Source organism: Hyposmocoma kahamanoa, unplaced genomic scaffold (assembly GCF_003589595.1).
Source record: "Hyposmocoma kahamanoa isolate Upper Pololo Valley unplaced genomic scaffold, ASM358959v1 160, whole genome shotgun sequence".
In the NCBI taxonomy this organism is placed as follows: Eukaryota; Metazoa; Arthropoda; class Insecta; order Lepidoptera; family Cosmopterigidae; genus Hyposmocoma; species Hyposmocoma kahamanoa.
The window spans coordinates 2172977-2188880 of record NW_020653575.1 but is presented as its reverse complement, the minus strand read 5'-3'; the positions used below and the strand labels follow the sequence as shown (position 1 = coordinate 2188880).

Genomic DNA, 15904 nt, shown 5'->3' with positions numbered 1-15904 from the left:
CCATGGACCTGTAAGAAGGCCGAAACGATGATTTGTGCGAAAAAACATAATGTAAACATTTAAATGTGAACAATCTCAATACAGGCTACTAAAAAACCGACTTCAAAAGTCATTCATCTCCTAGTTTGCCACCCTTAGAGGTGGAATATTTTCTTCAAACTTAGATGAGACCACTACTGAGATACCCTCTTTCCAACAAAAAAAGGATAACAAAAATCGGTTCACAAAGGAGTTACCACGTAACGTACATACCTAGGTACAAAAAAAGCCTCCTTTTTTAGAAGTCAATTAAAAAGTAGTTTAATTTCCCCAGTCAATAATCATACAGTCATCAGATTTAGTAGCAGTAGAGCTCCTTGAGTTCGTCCAGGGAAGTACTGCCACCTTATCTATTTCTGCCACCAAGCAGTAACGTGTTACGCATTACTGAGTTTCGATTTCGAAGGGTAAGGATAGTGGTGAAATTACAGGCATATGAGACTTGTTAACTTATATCTCAGAATGACGGACGCAGTGACAGTGCCCCTCAGATCTATGTTATTTAAAGCTCTGAGTGGGAGTACAACTATTATGGGCAGACGTGTAGCTTACCACCAGCCCCAGGATATGTTCGTAACGTCACATTAAAAAATATCTCCTAGAAGGGCTAGATTCTCGAGAGTTCTGTGGTCGAATTTTTTTTCTTAATTTCAGGAAGAACATTGAGCGGGAAGGAAAACGAACTCAAACTTAAATAAAATTCCATTAATTGGACAACTAGATTCTTAAGAATTAATGACATATTTGATCCACCGAATTCAGCTACCATCGAAATCAGAATAATTCAACAAAAGGCATAATTTTATATAAAATATTACAAAAAAAGGCAATAACAACAAACCAATAAATATACGAATATCATATTATTAAAAACATGATAGCTATTCAATAAAAATAGACAATATTAAAATAAAATATATTAAAAGACAATTTTTATTTCAGACCCAAAATGAAGTTCAAGCAAGAACTCCTGACGCAGCCAGCAGGTGAGATGTGGAAGAAGATCAGAGAAGAGCTAAACGAAAATGTCAACACGAGAGACCAGGACCTCATCGCTATTAAGGATTGGCTTAAGAAGCAACCACATCTTCCTGATGAATGGGGTAAGGACAAATATACTGTCTATTATTGGGCACATGTTTCCACTAAGAAGAGGTGTTAACACACCAGAGGTGGGCAAATATTTTCATTTAGGGCCAGAAAATAAAAAAAATCACAGGGTTAAAAAATCGCCATGTACAGCCGCACACATTCGCATAAACCTAAGAACTCGATACGTAACTAGGTAGGTAACAAACAACAATAGACACCTACTCGTTAAACTGATGTTTATACAAAAATATTTTTCTGGATATACCCAAGGTTGGTAGGCCAATGTACCCAAGTGTTAAAATTTGTTATTGACTTTTTAGAGTTACCTGTTTTGAGTCTGTGGTTTTTGCTTAGTTTTTGTAACCATTGACCAATTTTAGGGTCGGCAGACTTAAAAACATAAGTCAAAAAAGGAAACAAACGGATTTTGTTGTTCCATGTTGTTTTTGATGTCGGAAGATATGAAGAGAATGATACAATTGAAAAAATTCTCGGTCACACACGGTCAACGACCGGTGTATGCTGCTGGCATCCAGCGTATTCCCGCAAACTTCACTAAGTCATCGGTCCATCTTATGTTGGTCTACGTGTGTTGGTGTACGTCTTCTCTTCAGAATTCTTTGGCCCCAGCGACTATCTCGATACCTCACACGTAAGTTCTAGTAAGTCAAGATACCATTTTTGACTTAAATATATCCTTTTTATATTTATACGTATATTCTAGGTTCCATATTTAAAAGTAAAGAAGCCAGTTAGTGTTATATTTACATTCAAACAATATACCTATAATCTACATAAACAAGAATATATTTAAGTTAAACACCAAAAAATGATATTTTGACTTACAACTTACGTTCGAGGTATCGATCAGTTATGTATGTGCTACTTAAGTTTTGCAATTCTTTGGGTTATATCAGTTACTTTGATTCTTTTATGTCTCACTTTACCTTAAATGAACGATGTTGGTTAATGACTTATGTGCTTTGGTCTGCCGACACTAGCATTACGGTTTTCAAATTTATTCTCAGGGCCTCTTGCGGGTTAAAACAGTATTATGATAATTTATGTTCGTTCCACTCCGTACCTGATATTTATTGTTAATTAATTCTAAATACATTGATTCATATACTCGTAACAGCTAATAAAAAAACGTTGCAGAAATAAAAACAATCAGTTTGTTACGGTCAGAACAATCTTTTGTTTATAACGAGTCAAGTGAAATATGTTCTCGGAATATAAAAGACACTTCATCTTTACGAGATTGTTGGCAATTGGTTCGTTACGAAATAACAATAATATGCAAAGATAAAAATGTGACGTAGTTACGAGGAATAGAGTGCATAACATGATAACAAACGAAATGTTAAAGTAGTAAGTACCCTTTGTGCTATTTATTACACATGTGCAAAATTACAACTTTTTAACGAGACAGTTTAAAGACTCTACGGATGAAATAATTTGATACGATTTTATGCTTATTGCTCAGCAGACTGAGGGGAAGCACGACCACCATTTTACATACTTGATAGATATGACATCTTTCATTTCATTATGAAATCTTTCATTCGGGTCCTGATGACGTTCCTAATGATCCGGATGTTTGGGTCGGGATGCAGGTGAAAGATCTGAGAGTCGACTGTCTTTTGACTTTTTGTATATTAATTTTTGTGAAACAATATATTATTATTACTACTAACCTAGTCTTTAACTTATACATATTTGTAAGTTACTAACAATATGGGACTTTAAAAAAGTGTGTTGTCTGAATAAGTAATTATATTATTATATAGGAAAATTATAAAATATCACTTAGACGACTTAGGTGGCCGATTCCCGGTGGGACTAATTTGGGGAATGAACTGTTCTAAATTGCTTCTGGTCTGGGTGTTCTGGGACGTGTCCCAGAGAGAATTCCGTTGCTCTGGTATTCATAGTACAGGGAATTCCCTAGTTTGAGTAACAATGGAACGAAGCAAAGTAAGAATGACGAAGAAAAGGAATTAGATATACAAAATTTCAAAGTGGCCAGGAACCAGAAAAGAGGGTAATAAAAAGGCGGGAAGGAGGTCGCATCGCAAAAACACTTTTGACGTATGATAATTACATTGTTACACTTTACGTTTCGGATACTTTGCAATCAGTTTTTTTTATATCTAATAATAATGCAAACCACCCTACCTCACCAGTTTACCTTTACATCTCAGTCACTGTTACTATGGGACTTGTAAAGGGCCCGAAAAAGCAAAGACGATTTATATCCGAAAATTGTAAAAATAACGGACCTCAAAAATTTGTGGAATTACATCTATTTACCAAATAAAAACAAGATACAATTGACCGACAACAAGTAGGTACATAGAAAAATGCGTGAGGTCCGCTGGTTCTTTCCGTGGCTTAGTTGGCATAGCGTTTGGCACGGTTCGCTAGAAGACGTCGGTTCGAATCCGACAGGATCGAAGGAATTTTTTCTAGGTGTTCGATCTTTGTATTAATAATTACAACAAACTAGTGGAGTAATTTCACAAAAAAATTATTGAACATCTTAGTGGGAAAACGTTCTGACGTTCAATAAAAAAACACTTATTTTGCTAGTTTTATCGAATTCGGTTGCGAAATCGAATTCATCCCCTAGTTTGCCACTCTTAGATGTAGAATATCTTCATCAAATTTCAATGGGACTAATTACTGAGGTATCTTCTTTCCAACAAAAATAGAATTATGAAAATCGGTTCACAAAATCGCGTTACATACACAAAAAAATACATTCGAATTGAGAACCTCCTCCTTTTTTGAAGTCGGTTAAAAGTAATTGAATTTCTAAGAAGAAATTTTCAATGTTATATGGCTAGATTTATTTGTGATTGGCTATCTAAATGTTTCAAGTGAAAAGTCCTTATGTAGTACAATTGAGATAGTGTTCAAAATGCACTCAAGAACTCTATACTCACTATAAATTGACACAGTGACTTTAACCACGTAACATCCTTACCTTCAACGCGTTAAGGCAGTGTGGTAATTAATACTAATCCTAATGTTCTTGAACAAACGCTGTTGTGTCACCACACGCGCTTGCGCAAAAATCGTTGCACGCACATTCAAGGCGCTCAAAGGACGCGGCCTTTTTTTGATAAATATTTCGTACCCTTGGTATAGTACAACCATATGATTTTGTAGCAGTAGAGCTCCTTGTGAAAGAGTTCGTCTACTGCCACTTTACCTAATTCTGCCGCCAATTACAGCTTGGCGAACATTACTGCATTCTGGTTTCGAAGGGGAAAGGTACTGGTGAAATTGCAGGCACATGGGACTTGTCAACTTATGTCTCAGGGTGTCGGGCACGGTGGCAGTGCATCTCAGATTAGTGATGAAAGAGACTCGGTCTTTTAAAGCTTTTTATAACGACTCGACTCCATTTTACAGGACTCGACTCCAAAATTAAGACTGGGGGTTCGAGTTTTTATTAATAAAACTCAGTCGTTACACTAAAAGACACAAAAGACTTAAGCGACTTGAACAACTTAAACGACTCGGGTTGTTTGCCAAGGACTTATACTTATTTTATGCCTTATTAAAACCGAAATTAGAATAGAAATAAAATCACGCCATACGTCTCATGACTCGCAAATCCCAAGGCTATGAGGCGCCAGTCGTCTTAGTCGTTTTACTCCTATAAGTCTCTTAAGTTTCCTAGGGTTAAAAGACTGCGACTCGAATTAGTCTTCAGTTTTAGTCTTATGACTCAAGACTTGAGGGTTAAAAGACTAGACTAGTCGTGAGGCGTTGAAAATTAGTCGAGGTTTTTTAAAAGGCCAGAAGACTAGGGGTCGTATTCTAGAACTCGACTCAATGCTCAAGTCTGGATTTGAGTATGATTTCAAGCACTGGAAATACGACCCTAATGGCAAGGACTTGAGTATGATTTCTAGTGCTTTGAATCATACTCAAGTCCTGACTTGAGCATTCAATACTCAAGTCAGGACCTGAGTATTGCAGTGAGCACTGAAAATCATACTCAAGTCCCTGCCACTAGGGTCGTATTTCCACCCAGAGTCTCTGTCATCACTATTTCAGATCTTTGCGATTTAAAGCTCTGAGTAGCATTGCAACTGTTAGGGATAGGCGTGTCGCTTACCACCAGGCACATCATGATCATCCTGTCATTTAGTATTATAAAAAAAGACGTGATCACACGTCAAAGGTGCTTTTATGACATGAAAGTTCTAAAAATTATACGAACCACATGAAACAAATTATGTATACGTAAAATTTTACAACTCTCCTATTTTATAGTCGATACTACCTCAGCTCGAATTGAATTTTTTCCCATTCTAATACGGTTCATTTTGCTTAGGTCGAGCGGCAGGGACACTGGATTTGTTTCAGAATCAATTTATTTACTAACGAAATTAAAGCTTTTTGAAAAATGTATATCGTACACTATACGATACAACCTCAAATGGCTTTGTTTGATACCGCGTAACAGTGAGCCATTCAATTTTAACTTATTACTAGTTATTACTAAAGGTGGGTTATTATATAGTGTATACTCCGCATATTAGCTTGGTGCAGCAAGCGAACTAGGTCAAGTCTGAAAATCAGCAATCCTGAGTCTTTAACCTTTTTGTCCACATCACTCAATTGTTTTTTTTCTATTCGTTTTTTAAGTATTGTGTTCTTTGTGTTTTGTGGACAAATAAATACCTTTTTATTTTATTTTATTTAAAGTGTAATAAAATTGGGGATATACATTGATTAGTGTGCAAACACGAATCCAAAAAATTTGCAAGAAAACCGCTGCATTCAATACGTACTTTACATATACCAATATTTTTTTTCATCAACTGAAACTTTTTAACTGACTCCATGATCGAACGGTTTCCATACCGGACTACCATGCCATCCAAATATGTGTATGGCCTACATTTATTTGTCTCTATTTAGTTAAGTAATTTACAGTTGTCTAATGTGTGTGTCCATGGCACTCGCGACACAAGGTTTCCCTAGTGCGGGGCTATGTTGAGTGTGTGCGTTATTATTATTATTATGACTTAACTAAATAGATACGACGTATATTTTTCGAATTACTTTAATTTCCTATGTAAATAAATAATTTCTGAAACAAAGCCATTGTTCCTGCCACTCGACGCGCGCAATTAAAGCGATTCAGTATGAGAAATATTTTAATTCGCGCTGAGGTAATTCACGACTCTCAACAAATTTAAAGACCACCTTTCACACGCCAAACGAGATTTGCCGGGATCGATAACCGCCGCCTCCAGTAGATACGATGACGTCAATAAAATCACAAATTACTGAGACAGAGCTATTTTATTGACTGTAATAACACAGTTATATCACATGCAATTGTTGGTTATTAAAATTAAGCCTGGATGATCTCACGTATGGTTAGAGATAAATAAAATACGATAAATAAAACGACCATTTTGTTTGAGTTAGAATTAACGCGTTCATCGCCATGGCGGGTCAAAATGACCGGTATCTCATCTACCTATTCGGGCCGTGGGGGTTTAAAATGACCGGATGACGGTTGACAGTCAACCGTGACCATGGGACCTGTAAAGGGCCCGAAACGTCAGTTTGTTTGAAAAAACAAATATACGCGATTTAAATCCGGAAAAATAGTTTCATTTCCTATGTGTAACAATCGCGAAAACCTAAGAACTCAATAATATTGTATTTCGGACCAACAACAGTTATCCATAGTTTGTTAGTAAAGAACTTAGGAATAAGGTTAGTATGATGCTATTCAAATGCTAAAATTAAAATAAAATATGATAATATTTAAAAAAAAATTATACAATTGTAATTCAGAAATATACAACCACGAATTACATTAAATATAAAATTGAGATGTTTAAATATAAAATTGAAACTAATCTAACACACTTATGTAAACTTAATCTTTACCGCCACATGAAGTTTCATTCAGTGGGCCTGGATGTGACAGCCAATTTTATCTACCACAACTTTCAGTGTCGCATTCCAGAACTCTACTCAGTGCTTAAGTCAGGATTTGAGCAGACTTGAGTATGATTTCAAGGACTGGAAATACGACCCTAATGGCAAGGAATTGAGTATGATTTTCAGTGCTCACTGCAATACTCAAGTCCTGATTTGAGCATTGAGTAGAGTTCTGGAATACGACCCTTAGAATGCTGTTGGGGCACCCACGCACACGTCGCCAAAGTGAGGCAACCTGCTTCCTCAGAATGGCATGAAAGCCATCTGTGCGTGTCTCAGCGAACATACCTGAAGCGCGTTGTTATATTGTACCCTCAGCGTATTTAGGGTCACCTTATTATACTTCACCCACAGGCTACACGTGTAGAAGGATTGACAGTAAGCTTTAAAAAGCGTTAATTTTACCTCCCCAGTACAACGTGCAAACCCTCCTAATTACCCTCCCTTTTAGCACAAAGGGACATCACTTAACAATTGAAACAAAAACTTTATTCTGCGAACTTGGATAACAGTTGTCCGTTATCCAAAGTAAGTAAGTATCCAAAGTAAGGCGTAAAGTTCGTCGTAAAGTTTTACGACGGTGTTCAAAGCAAAGCTTCACTTCTACTAAATCCGACTCACCTATATAAATAAATAAATAAATATTGTCTAATAAAACATACGTTGCTCTGATCCCAAAGTAAATAGCTAAAGCACTTGTGTTATGGAAATCGGAAAGAACGACGGTACCACAAACACCCAGAGTATAGAAAAGTTAGTTTTCTGATCTTCGTGGTCCAAGCCACTGGACCTTTCACAAGGACCAGAGCTCCTTGTGAAAGAGTTCGTCCGGGGAAGTATTGCCACCTTACCTATTTCTGCCGCCAAGTTGTAATGTAAACATTACTGCGTTCTGATTAGGGAGAGTAAGGGTGCTGGTGAAATTATACGCACATGGGACTTGCGAAGTTATGCCTCAGGGTGACGGGCATAGTGACAGTGCCCCTAAGATCTTTGCGATTTAAAGCTCTGGGTGGCCCTGCAATCGTTATGTTCGGCTTGTTCTTCCAGTTACGTGGTATTATAAAAAAGGTCGTTCTTAATATTAAATAATCTGTATATAAAAATATTTGTTTAAATATTTTCAGATTTTCTACAGTGTTTCATAAACAATATTGCCGTCTTTCCGGATTTAAATCGCGTATATTTGTTTTTTCAAACAAACCGACGTTTCGGGCCCTTTGAAAAAACAAATATACGCGATTTAAATCCGGAAAAATAGTTTCATTCCTATGTGTAACAATCGCGAAAACCTAAGAACTCAATATTGCCGTCGTTTTGCGTCACCATAGACAAGTAAACAAAATAATTTAAAAAAGTGATTTACTGCACACGTACGATTTTGCAATTACCCACAGCAATTTATACGAAATCGAATGCTTTTTGTTGAATATTATTGCCGAAAAGAACAGATTATATAGCATTATAAGATTGCACAATCATGTATTTGATTGATGGTGGTGTCGATACAAATAGACGTCACGGAATTATTAGTCATTCCAACTTTTAGTATTTACCAGCAATAACTAAGTAATATTTATGAGTCATCTTTATATATTGCTGCTTGCAGCAATCTTCATCATACAGAATAACGCATTTCTTTTAAACAAAGTTTAGTCTCAAATATAAGAAATAGGATATATAAATCCATTGGAGACAGCAAGTAAATCGACGAAGGGTTCTGCAGCTGCTAAGTCGCGTCGGAGGTTGCACTAATTGTGATTGTGATTTTTGTTTCTCGTAATTTGATTTCTTTTTTTTTATTGTTTTTTGTTCTTTGTGTTTAAATTAATTTTTGCACTATATGTAGGTATTTCTATCTTATTTCTGTGGTAGGTAACATAGCACCTTCTTTATAGAAGTTAATTTTTTCTTGTTAAATTTAAATTTATTCTATCAAACCTCAGCTGTCAACTGTCAACGAATTTAGCTTTATTATTTTTTGGCTACGGCCTCTTGCATTATGTTGCTTTGTTCGTGTTTATATTTTATTTCTACGGCGAGTGCTGATGGTTCGGTGTTGTTTTAGTTATAGTTTGTACGTTGGTTTTTTTTTATATACTATATTTTTATGTATTATTACTGATATATTTATTGAATTTAATATTATATTTTATTTTTGTGTTAATTAATTGAACATAATAATATGGATGTTACTTTAGGGATAAATGATAGTTTTTACTCGTGCTCCTCATCTCCAAGCCATTTTCTTAGTGCTGATGACAGTAATGATTCCATAGCTTTGTCTCTGCATGATCAGTTATCTTCAGCCTTCTGCAATTTCCCCAAAAATTTCAATGTTGTTCATATCAATGCTCAAAGCGTCCCCTCTCAGTATTCTGACCTTCTTGCTTCTTTCATAGATTCTCCTGTTGACGCTATTCTTATATCAGAAACTTTTCTAAAACCTTCTCTTCCTTCTACTCATTTCAGTCTTCCCGGATTTAAGCTCGTTCGGAATGACCGGACGGGTAAAAGTGGTGGAGGGGTGGCAGTATATCTGCGAGCTGATATTCAACATGTTGTTGTTGATGCTTCTCCTAACTTATATTCAAACTCCGCGGAGCACCTATTTTTAAACATTTCCTTGCATCACAAGAAAGTACTCCTTGCAGTTTTTTATAGCCCCTCCCTTAATATCGACTACTTTCAGTCCCTTGAGTGTCTACTTTCCGACCATTCTCCTTCCTTTGATCACACTATTTTAATGGGTGACTTTAACACGTGTTTGCTAAAAAATGACACTCGTGCCCATAAATTACTTTCTCTAATTTCTTCTGTCAACTTGCATATTTTACCTTTGTCTGCTACTCATCATTTTCCCAATTGCATTCCATCTCTTCTTGATCTTATGATAGTCTCGTCCCCTGAGCATTGTGCTTCCCATGGACAATTCTCTTCTGTATTTTCTTATCATGATCTTGTCTTTCTCTCGTATAAAATTCGTTTTCCTAAGTGTAAGTCGAAATTTCGTATTCTCCGAAATTTCAAGGCCATTGATTTGGAGGCGCTCAAGAGTGAGGCGGGTAATATTGTCTGGACTCCTGTGTTGGACTGCGTAATTATTGATCAGAAGGTAGCTTTGCTCAATGAAATTATATTAAGGCTTTATGATCGTCATGCGCCTTTAAAACGGGTTAAAATCAGACATGCACCTGCCCCCTGGTTATCACAAGATATTAAGATCGCTATGGCTCTCAGAGATAAGGCGAAACGACGCTGGAAGAGGCTTCCACAGATGACAACCTAGCTCGTTTTAAATACCTGCGTAATCGCTGTAGTCGCTTGTGTAGAGATGCTAAGAGACGGCACATTCACGATAACGTTGAAAAATGCGATTCCACTCAGATCTGGGAATTCCTAAAGTCCATTGGGATTGGTCGTTCCACTGCTTCTGGTGATTCGTCCCTTCCTGATCTTAACGCGCTTAATAGACATTTTTCCCTACCCCCTGTTACTTTAGATAAGCGTCGTAAAAGCGCTACCCTTCGCGTTTTGGCTGACTATACTTTACCGGCCTTTATTTTTTATGTACCTCTTTTTCCTTCCGGACTGTTACCGAATGTGAGGTCAAAACCCATATTCTCTCTATTTCTTCTACTGCTGTTGGCAACGATGATCTCAGTTCCCGTATGATTAGCCTCATACTCCCTGAACTTGTCCCTATCCTCACTCGTGTTTTTAACTTCTCTTTAGAAGCTAGTTCTTTCCCTTCTCATTGGAAACTCGCCCATGTTATCCCTTTACCCAAAACGTCTAACACTACTTGCCTTTCCGAATTCCGTCCCATCTCCATTCTCCCATTTCTATCCAAAGTCCTCGAACACATTGTCAACAAGCAGTTAATGTTGTATCTTTCTTCTAATAAGTTGCTTTCCCCGTTTCAGTCAGGTTTTCGTTCTGGCCATAGCACTGTGACTGCACTATTGAAGGTAACAGATGATATTCGCCTCGCAATGGACAATGGTCTTCTCACTTTGCTTATACTTCTGGACTTCAGCAGTGCTTTCAACTCTGTGGACTTTGATGTATTGCTTGCTTCCCTTCGCTCTTTTAATATTTCTCCTTCGGTTATAGCTTGGTTCGACTCCTACCTCAGAGGCCGCTCGCAGTGTATTCGCTCTGACGAGGCTTCCTCTGATTGGTGTGACTTAGTTGCTGGCGTTCCTCAGGGTGGTGTTCTTTCCCCTCTCCTTTTCTCTGTTTTCATCAATTCTGTCACTTTTGTGCTGTCTTCAAACTTTCATCTTTATGCTGACGATTTGCAGCTATACCGCAGTTTTAAAGCGTCTGATGTCGTTGCAGCCGTTGAAGCGGTTAATGCTGATTTACGAAGCATCGCTCATTGGGCTGAGTGTTTTGGTTTGTTGGTGAATCCCAAAAAGTCACAGGCTATGATTGTGGGAAGTGGGTATATGCGTGGCATATTGCATCCAGATTCTGTCCCACCTATAGCGTATAATTCCACGCCTATTGCTTATACTTCTACTGCAACTAATCTTGGCTTGCTTTTAGATTGTAATTTGGTTTGGGCTCCACATATTAATGAAGTCAGTCGTAAAGTCCATTTCTCCTTGCACTCACTTAAGCGCCTCCAAAACGATTTACCTTTAAAAACCAAGATATGTTTAGTCCAAACACTTATTTTGCCCTTCTTAGACTATGCTGATTCCTGCTATTTGGATGCTACTGAAGAACTGCTAAATAAGCTTGAACGACTGCACAACCTATGTATAAGGTTCATCTTTGTGCTTCGTAAATATGACCGAATTTCACATTTCCGCAGTCAGCTCAAATGGCTTCCCATCCGTCTCCGCAGGAATTGGCATATTATCTCCATTCTTTACAATATTTTACACAACCCTGTGTCTCCCGGGTACCTGAAAGAGCGTTTCAGCTTCCTTAGGTCCCATGATAAACCCTGTCGCTCTCTTGTTAGGTCCCAGTTATCTTTTCCATGCTTCAATTCCGGTTTCTATTCTCATTCCTTCACTGTTCATGCGGTCAGACTTTGGAATGCACTTCCTATTACTGTTGACGAAAGTAAATCGTTAGCTATTTTTAAAGTGAGAGTTAAAGAGCATTATTTATCTACTATTCCATCCATATCTTAGGTATTATATTATAAAATATGTATTTATCTAAATATTTATATAATTTATAACAATTTAATATTTTTATATTATTTTTATTTTTTATTTTTTCCTTGTTTTGTTGTGCACATATGCCCGTTCTTTTAGTTATAGTGTCCTGTATTTAGGTCTGCAGGAAGAAATTTCTATTAGAAATAAGCAGAACCTTTTGTTTTTAATTTCGCTTGTATTCTTTGTGACTTGTATTTTTCCTGTACAATAAACTATTAAATAAATAAATTAAAAAAAATAGGGTTGCTAATCACGTTCGACACGCGAGCCGTCTCGTCATTATGACAAAAGTGTGTTTTTCCAAAAAAAAAAAAAGCATAAAAATAATACGTACTACATGCAACAAAATTTGTTGAAATAAACGTTTGGTTTGGTGACGGGCGCAGAGGCAGTAGGTACCCCTCAGGTCTTTGCGATTTAAAGCTCTGAGAGGCACTGCAACTGTTATGGACAGGCGTGTAGCTTACCACCAGGCGTACGACTTGTTCATCCCGTTACTTGAAATTATAAAAAAAAAAGTCGAAATAAAAAGTCATCAACTAATTTCGTTTGTAGAATCTTTAAACCTCTCTTCTGAAAAATTGTCATTTTGCAGATGTGACCTTAATAATACCAAAAGGTGCGAATTCTAGTGTTGTTGATCACGCATACAATTCTACCGTCCACTAACTACAACGCAGTTAAGTAACAAATGGTGAAATATCCGTTTTAAATGGCAAAAAATAGAGCACAAAATACTCTTTTAAAAAAAGTTAAAATTAGTTTACATTTTCGACTTAAATCGGAACTTAGCCCAATGACGCATAGCTGTGATATCATTAAACAATTTCAATATTCTGAAATTGAGTTATGGCTTTTTATGATATCTCACAAAATTATTTTTTGTCGCTTAGCCACGTTTTGATTACCGGACGGCAGAATTCTACTGAATACGTCAAAACTACAGGCATAAAAATCGTCATTTTGATTCTAATTTATTGAACAGACTTGCGACTACAAGTAGCTGCTATGAGCGCAAGAATATGTAAAAATTTATATTAGAGTTGCAACAAATATTCGTTTACTATTTGGTATTCGGTTCGTTCGTCCTGTTTTTTTATTATTCAGCCTAATACCGATTACCTACTGGGTTACATAACCATTGTGTTTGCGAATCCCCCACACAAAGTATGTCACTTGCTCTCATGCCCACTGTATCCGACCAGCTGCACCCGTGTTGCTAAAGTCAATAGATAGGGATGGCTACTTACTGGTCCAAAGAAATATAACATTTCTACTGGTTTTTGGCATTAAGGCAAGAAGAAGAAGAAGACTGGGGGAAGAAATAAGAAAAAAGACAATAAATTATCATGTAACTTTTATTTGCACTGAACATACGTTGTTAGTTTGCGTAAGCGCAATTTTTCAGTTCTTTATCTAAAAGATCAAAAAAATAACACAAATAACTTTTTTAAGAGGTTAAAAAAGGTAACGTATCACTTGAAAACTACCTAATAAAAGTTAATAAAGTTCTGAAGACTGAATGATGATGAAGAATCATTGCCGCACGCAAAATGTCATACTTTCGCCATTAAATCATAAGTTTAAATTATAAATATGAAAGTTAAAGTAACTTTTTTGTTTCATTGAACAAAATTATTTATCATAACCAAAATTTTGTAAATGGTACTTTTCGTGCCAATTTTCGTATGTGCGTTAATCAGGCCGAATAAATACTGATATTGCGCAGTTCTGGCTCATATTTCATAATTTTCACTTTGAAACACCAAATCTTCGGTCAGCTACGAAAGTAATAGAATAATTATTTACCTCAGAAATTTCACAGTAGTACTAACAGGGAAAAGAAAGACAAAGTGTTGTTATAAACAGACTTATCAACTTACTTCAAAGTGATCTTCACATCAATAAATAGTGTAAACTTTGAATTATCTCACGTTTACTTCACGACACCACTATATTCCCAAATTTCTGTAATATGAACAAATATCTTGTTTAGGTTATTTATTTAATAATTCTCGTAGGTATGAACAAAGCACTTTCTGAATTCCATAGCTGTGTTATATTTGATATGTTGTCTCCCGGCAGCGAAATTAAAAGTTGCAAAGATAGTAAGGTTATGTTTACAAACGTTGATGAAATGATATTTAATTTTATTTTTGCATTTTTGCTTCGCATTACGCACGGGTAATGGTTATTATAGAGCCACTGATGACGTCATTTAATGTCAAATAAAGGTCAATACTATTTTTTGAAAAATATAAATAATCTTAAAATATTAATCAGCAACCTTATTTCTCGAAATGGACTTTTAAATAGAGAGTTTGAAAAAAATGAACAATGTACGTTTCTGCTATTCAGCCACGCTCCTATTCGAATATCATCCGAGACCAAACATATCGTTTATTGCAACTCTAATTTATGTACGAATTTTACAGCCATCCATACCAGACACATAAAAAAAAAACCGCATTAAAACTACACTTTAGACATTGATCTAAATAGTTTTTATATACAGTTACATTATTGTTGAAAACAAATAAACATTTATTATTATTATTATTAGCCTAGTCTCTTAGTTTATTTATTTAAAAAATGCGAATGACCCAAATACATTTTCCCGTAAATATATTTCGAAAACAGATAATGATTATAAACAAGTAAATTTGTTTTAAAGCTTGTCGACGGCACCACCGAAGAACGTGTAAAAGCTTTAACTGTATTTTTATTACATTCTTGGATTTTCCCGCTCAAAATACACCTCATAATTCTTTTTCAGATTTATTTTCCAATCCATTTTATAATTTTTCGGTACGTCAATGTTTATTATGAATATTGCAACTGTGTTATTATCTGCTCTTGCATGTTTATAACAAACTAACTTGGTATATTTTTTTATATAAATATATAAATGTTTAAAATTGTAATGCATTTTTGCACTTTTAAAATTTGTGACCAATTACTAGAATAACCACGTAACTATATGATAATATTCGCATTGACAAATCTTAATATCCATAGTGAAACACAGTAACATGTTACATTTTAAAGTAAATATATAAATTTTCCAACGAATAATAGTGTAAACACTACACGAGAACAGCGACTTAAGTATTATTTACTAGAATACAAATATAAAATGGTTATTATATTTATTATTTCTGATAAAGTATAAATTTTTTAGTGTTTCATAATTTAATAAAAGATATAATACTTTTTTATCTATAATGGGATCGTACATCCAATCACCAATGAGTAATATTATTTTTTAAGTTTTTAATCGCTCCTCTAAAGTTGCAGATTTTCCTTTACACGGACCGTCGTTGTAGGAGCACCGTTATGACGTCATTCTGTCCCCTAAGAGTCTGACGAGACCCAAAAGTTGAATTAACCAGTATATCATAACTATATTTAGATGTATACATTTCTGTTTCAGAGGACCAGCCTCTCATGACCTTCCTCCGCGGTTGCAGTTTCTCTCTAGAGAAGACCAAGCGTAAACTGGATATGTATTTCACCATGCGCGCAGCTTGTCCCGAATTCTTCACAAATCGGGACGCTAGTCGTCCAGATTTGTACGAAATACTTACTGCTAAAGTGTGAGTACAAGT

The 15904-nt window shown here is 35.8% G+C and overlaps 1 protein-coding gene across 2 annotated transcripts in view; it reads left to right on the top strand.

The window, feature by feature from the left end:
• Window positions 1-15904, top strand: part of LOC113240653 (alpha-tocopherol transfer protein-like) — a 58399-nt gene that overhangs the window by 30648 nt on the left and 11847 nt on the right. For both annotated transcript variants that reach the window (XM_026478008.1, XM_026478007.1), the window contains exons 2-3: window positions 982-1142; window positions 15730-15892. In XM_026478008.1, coding sequence (XP_026333793.1) covers window positions 989-1142; window positions 15730-15892 — 317 coding nt within the window. In that variant the 5' untranslated portion in view covers window positions 982-988. The remainder of the gene's footprint in view (window positions 1-981; window positions 1143-15729; window positions 15893-15904) is intronic.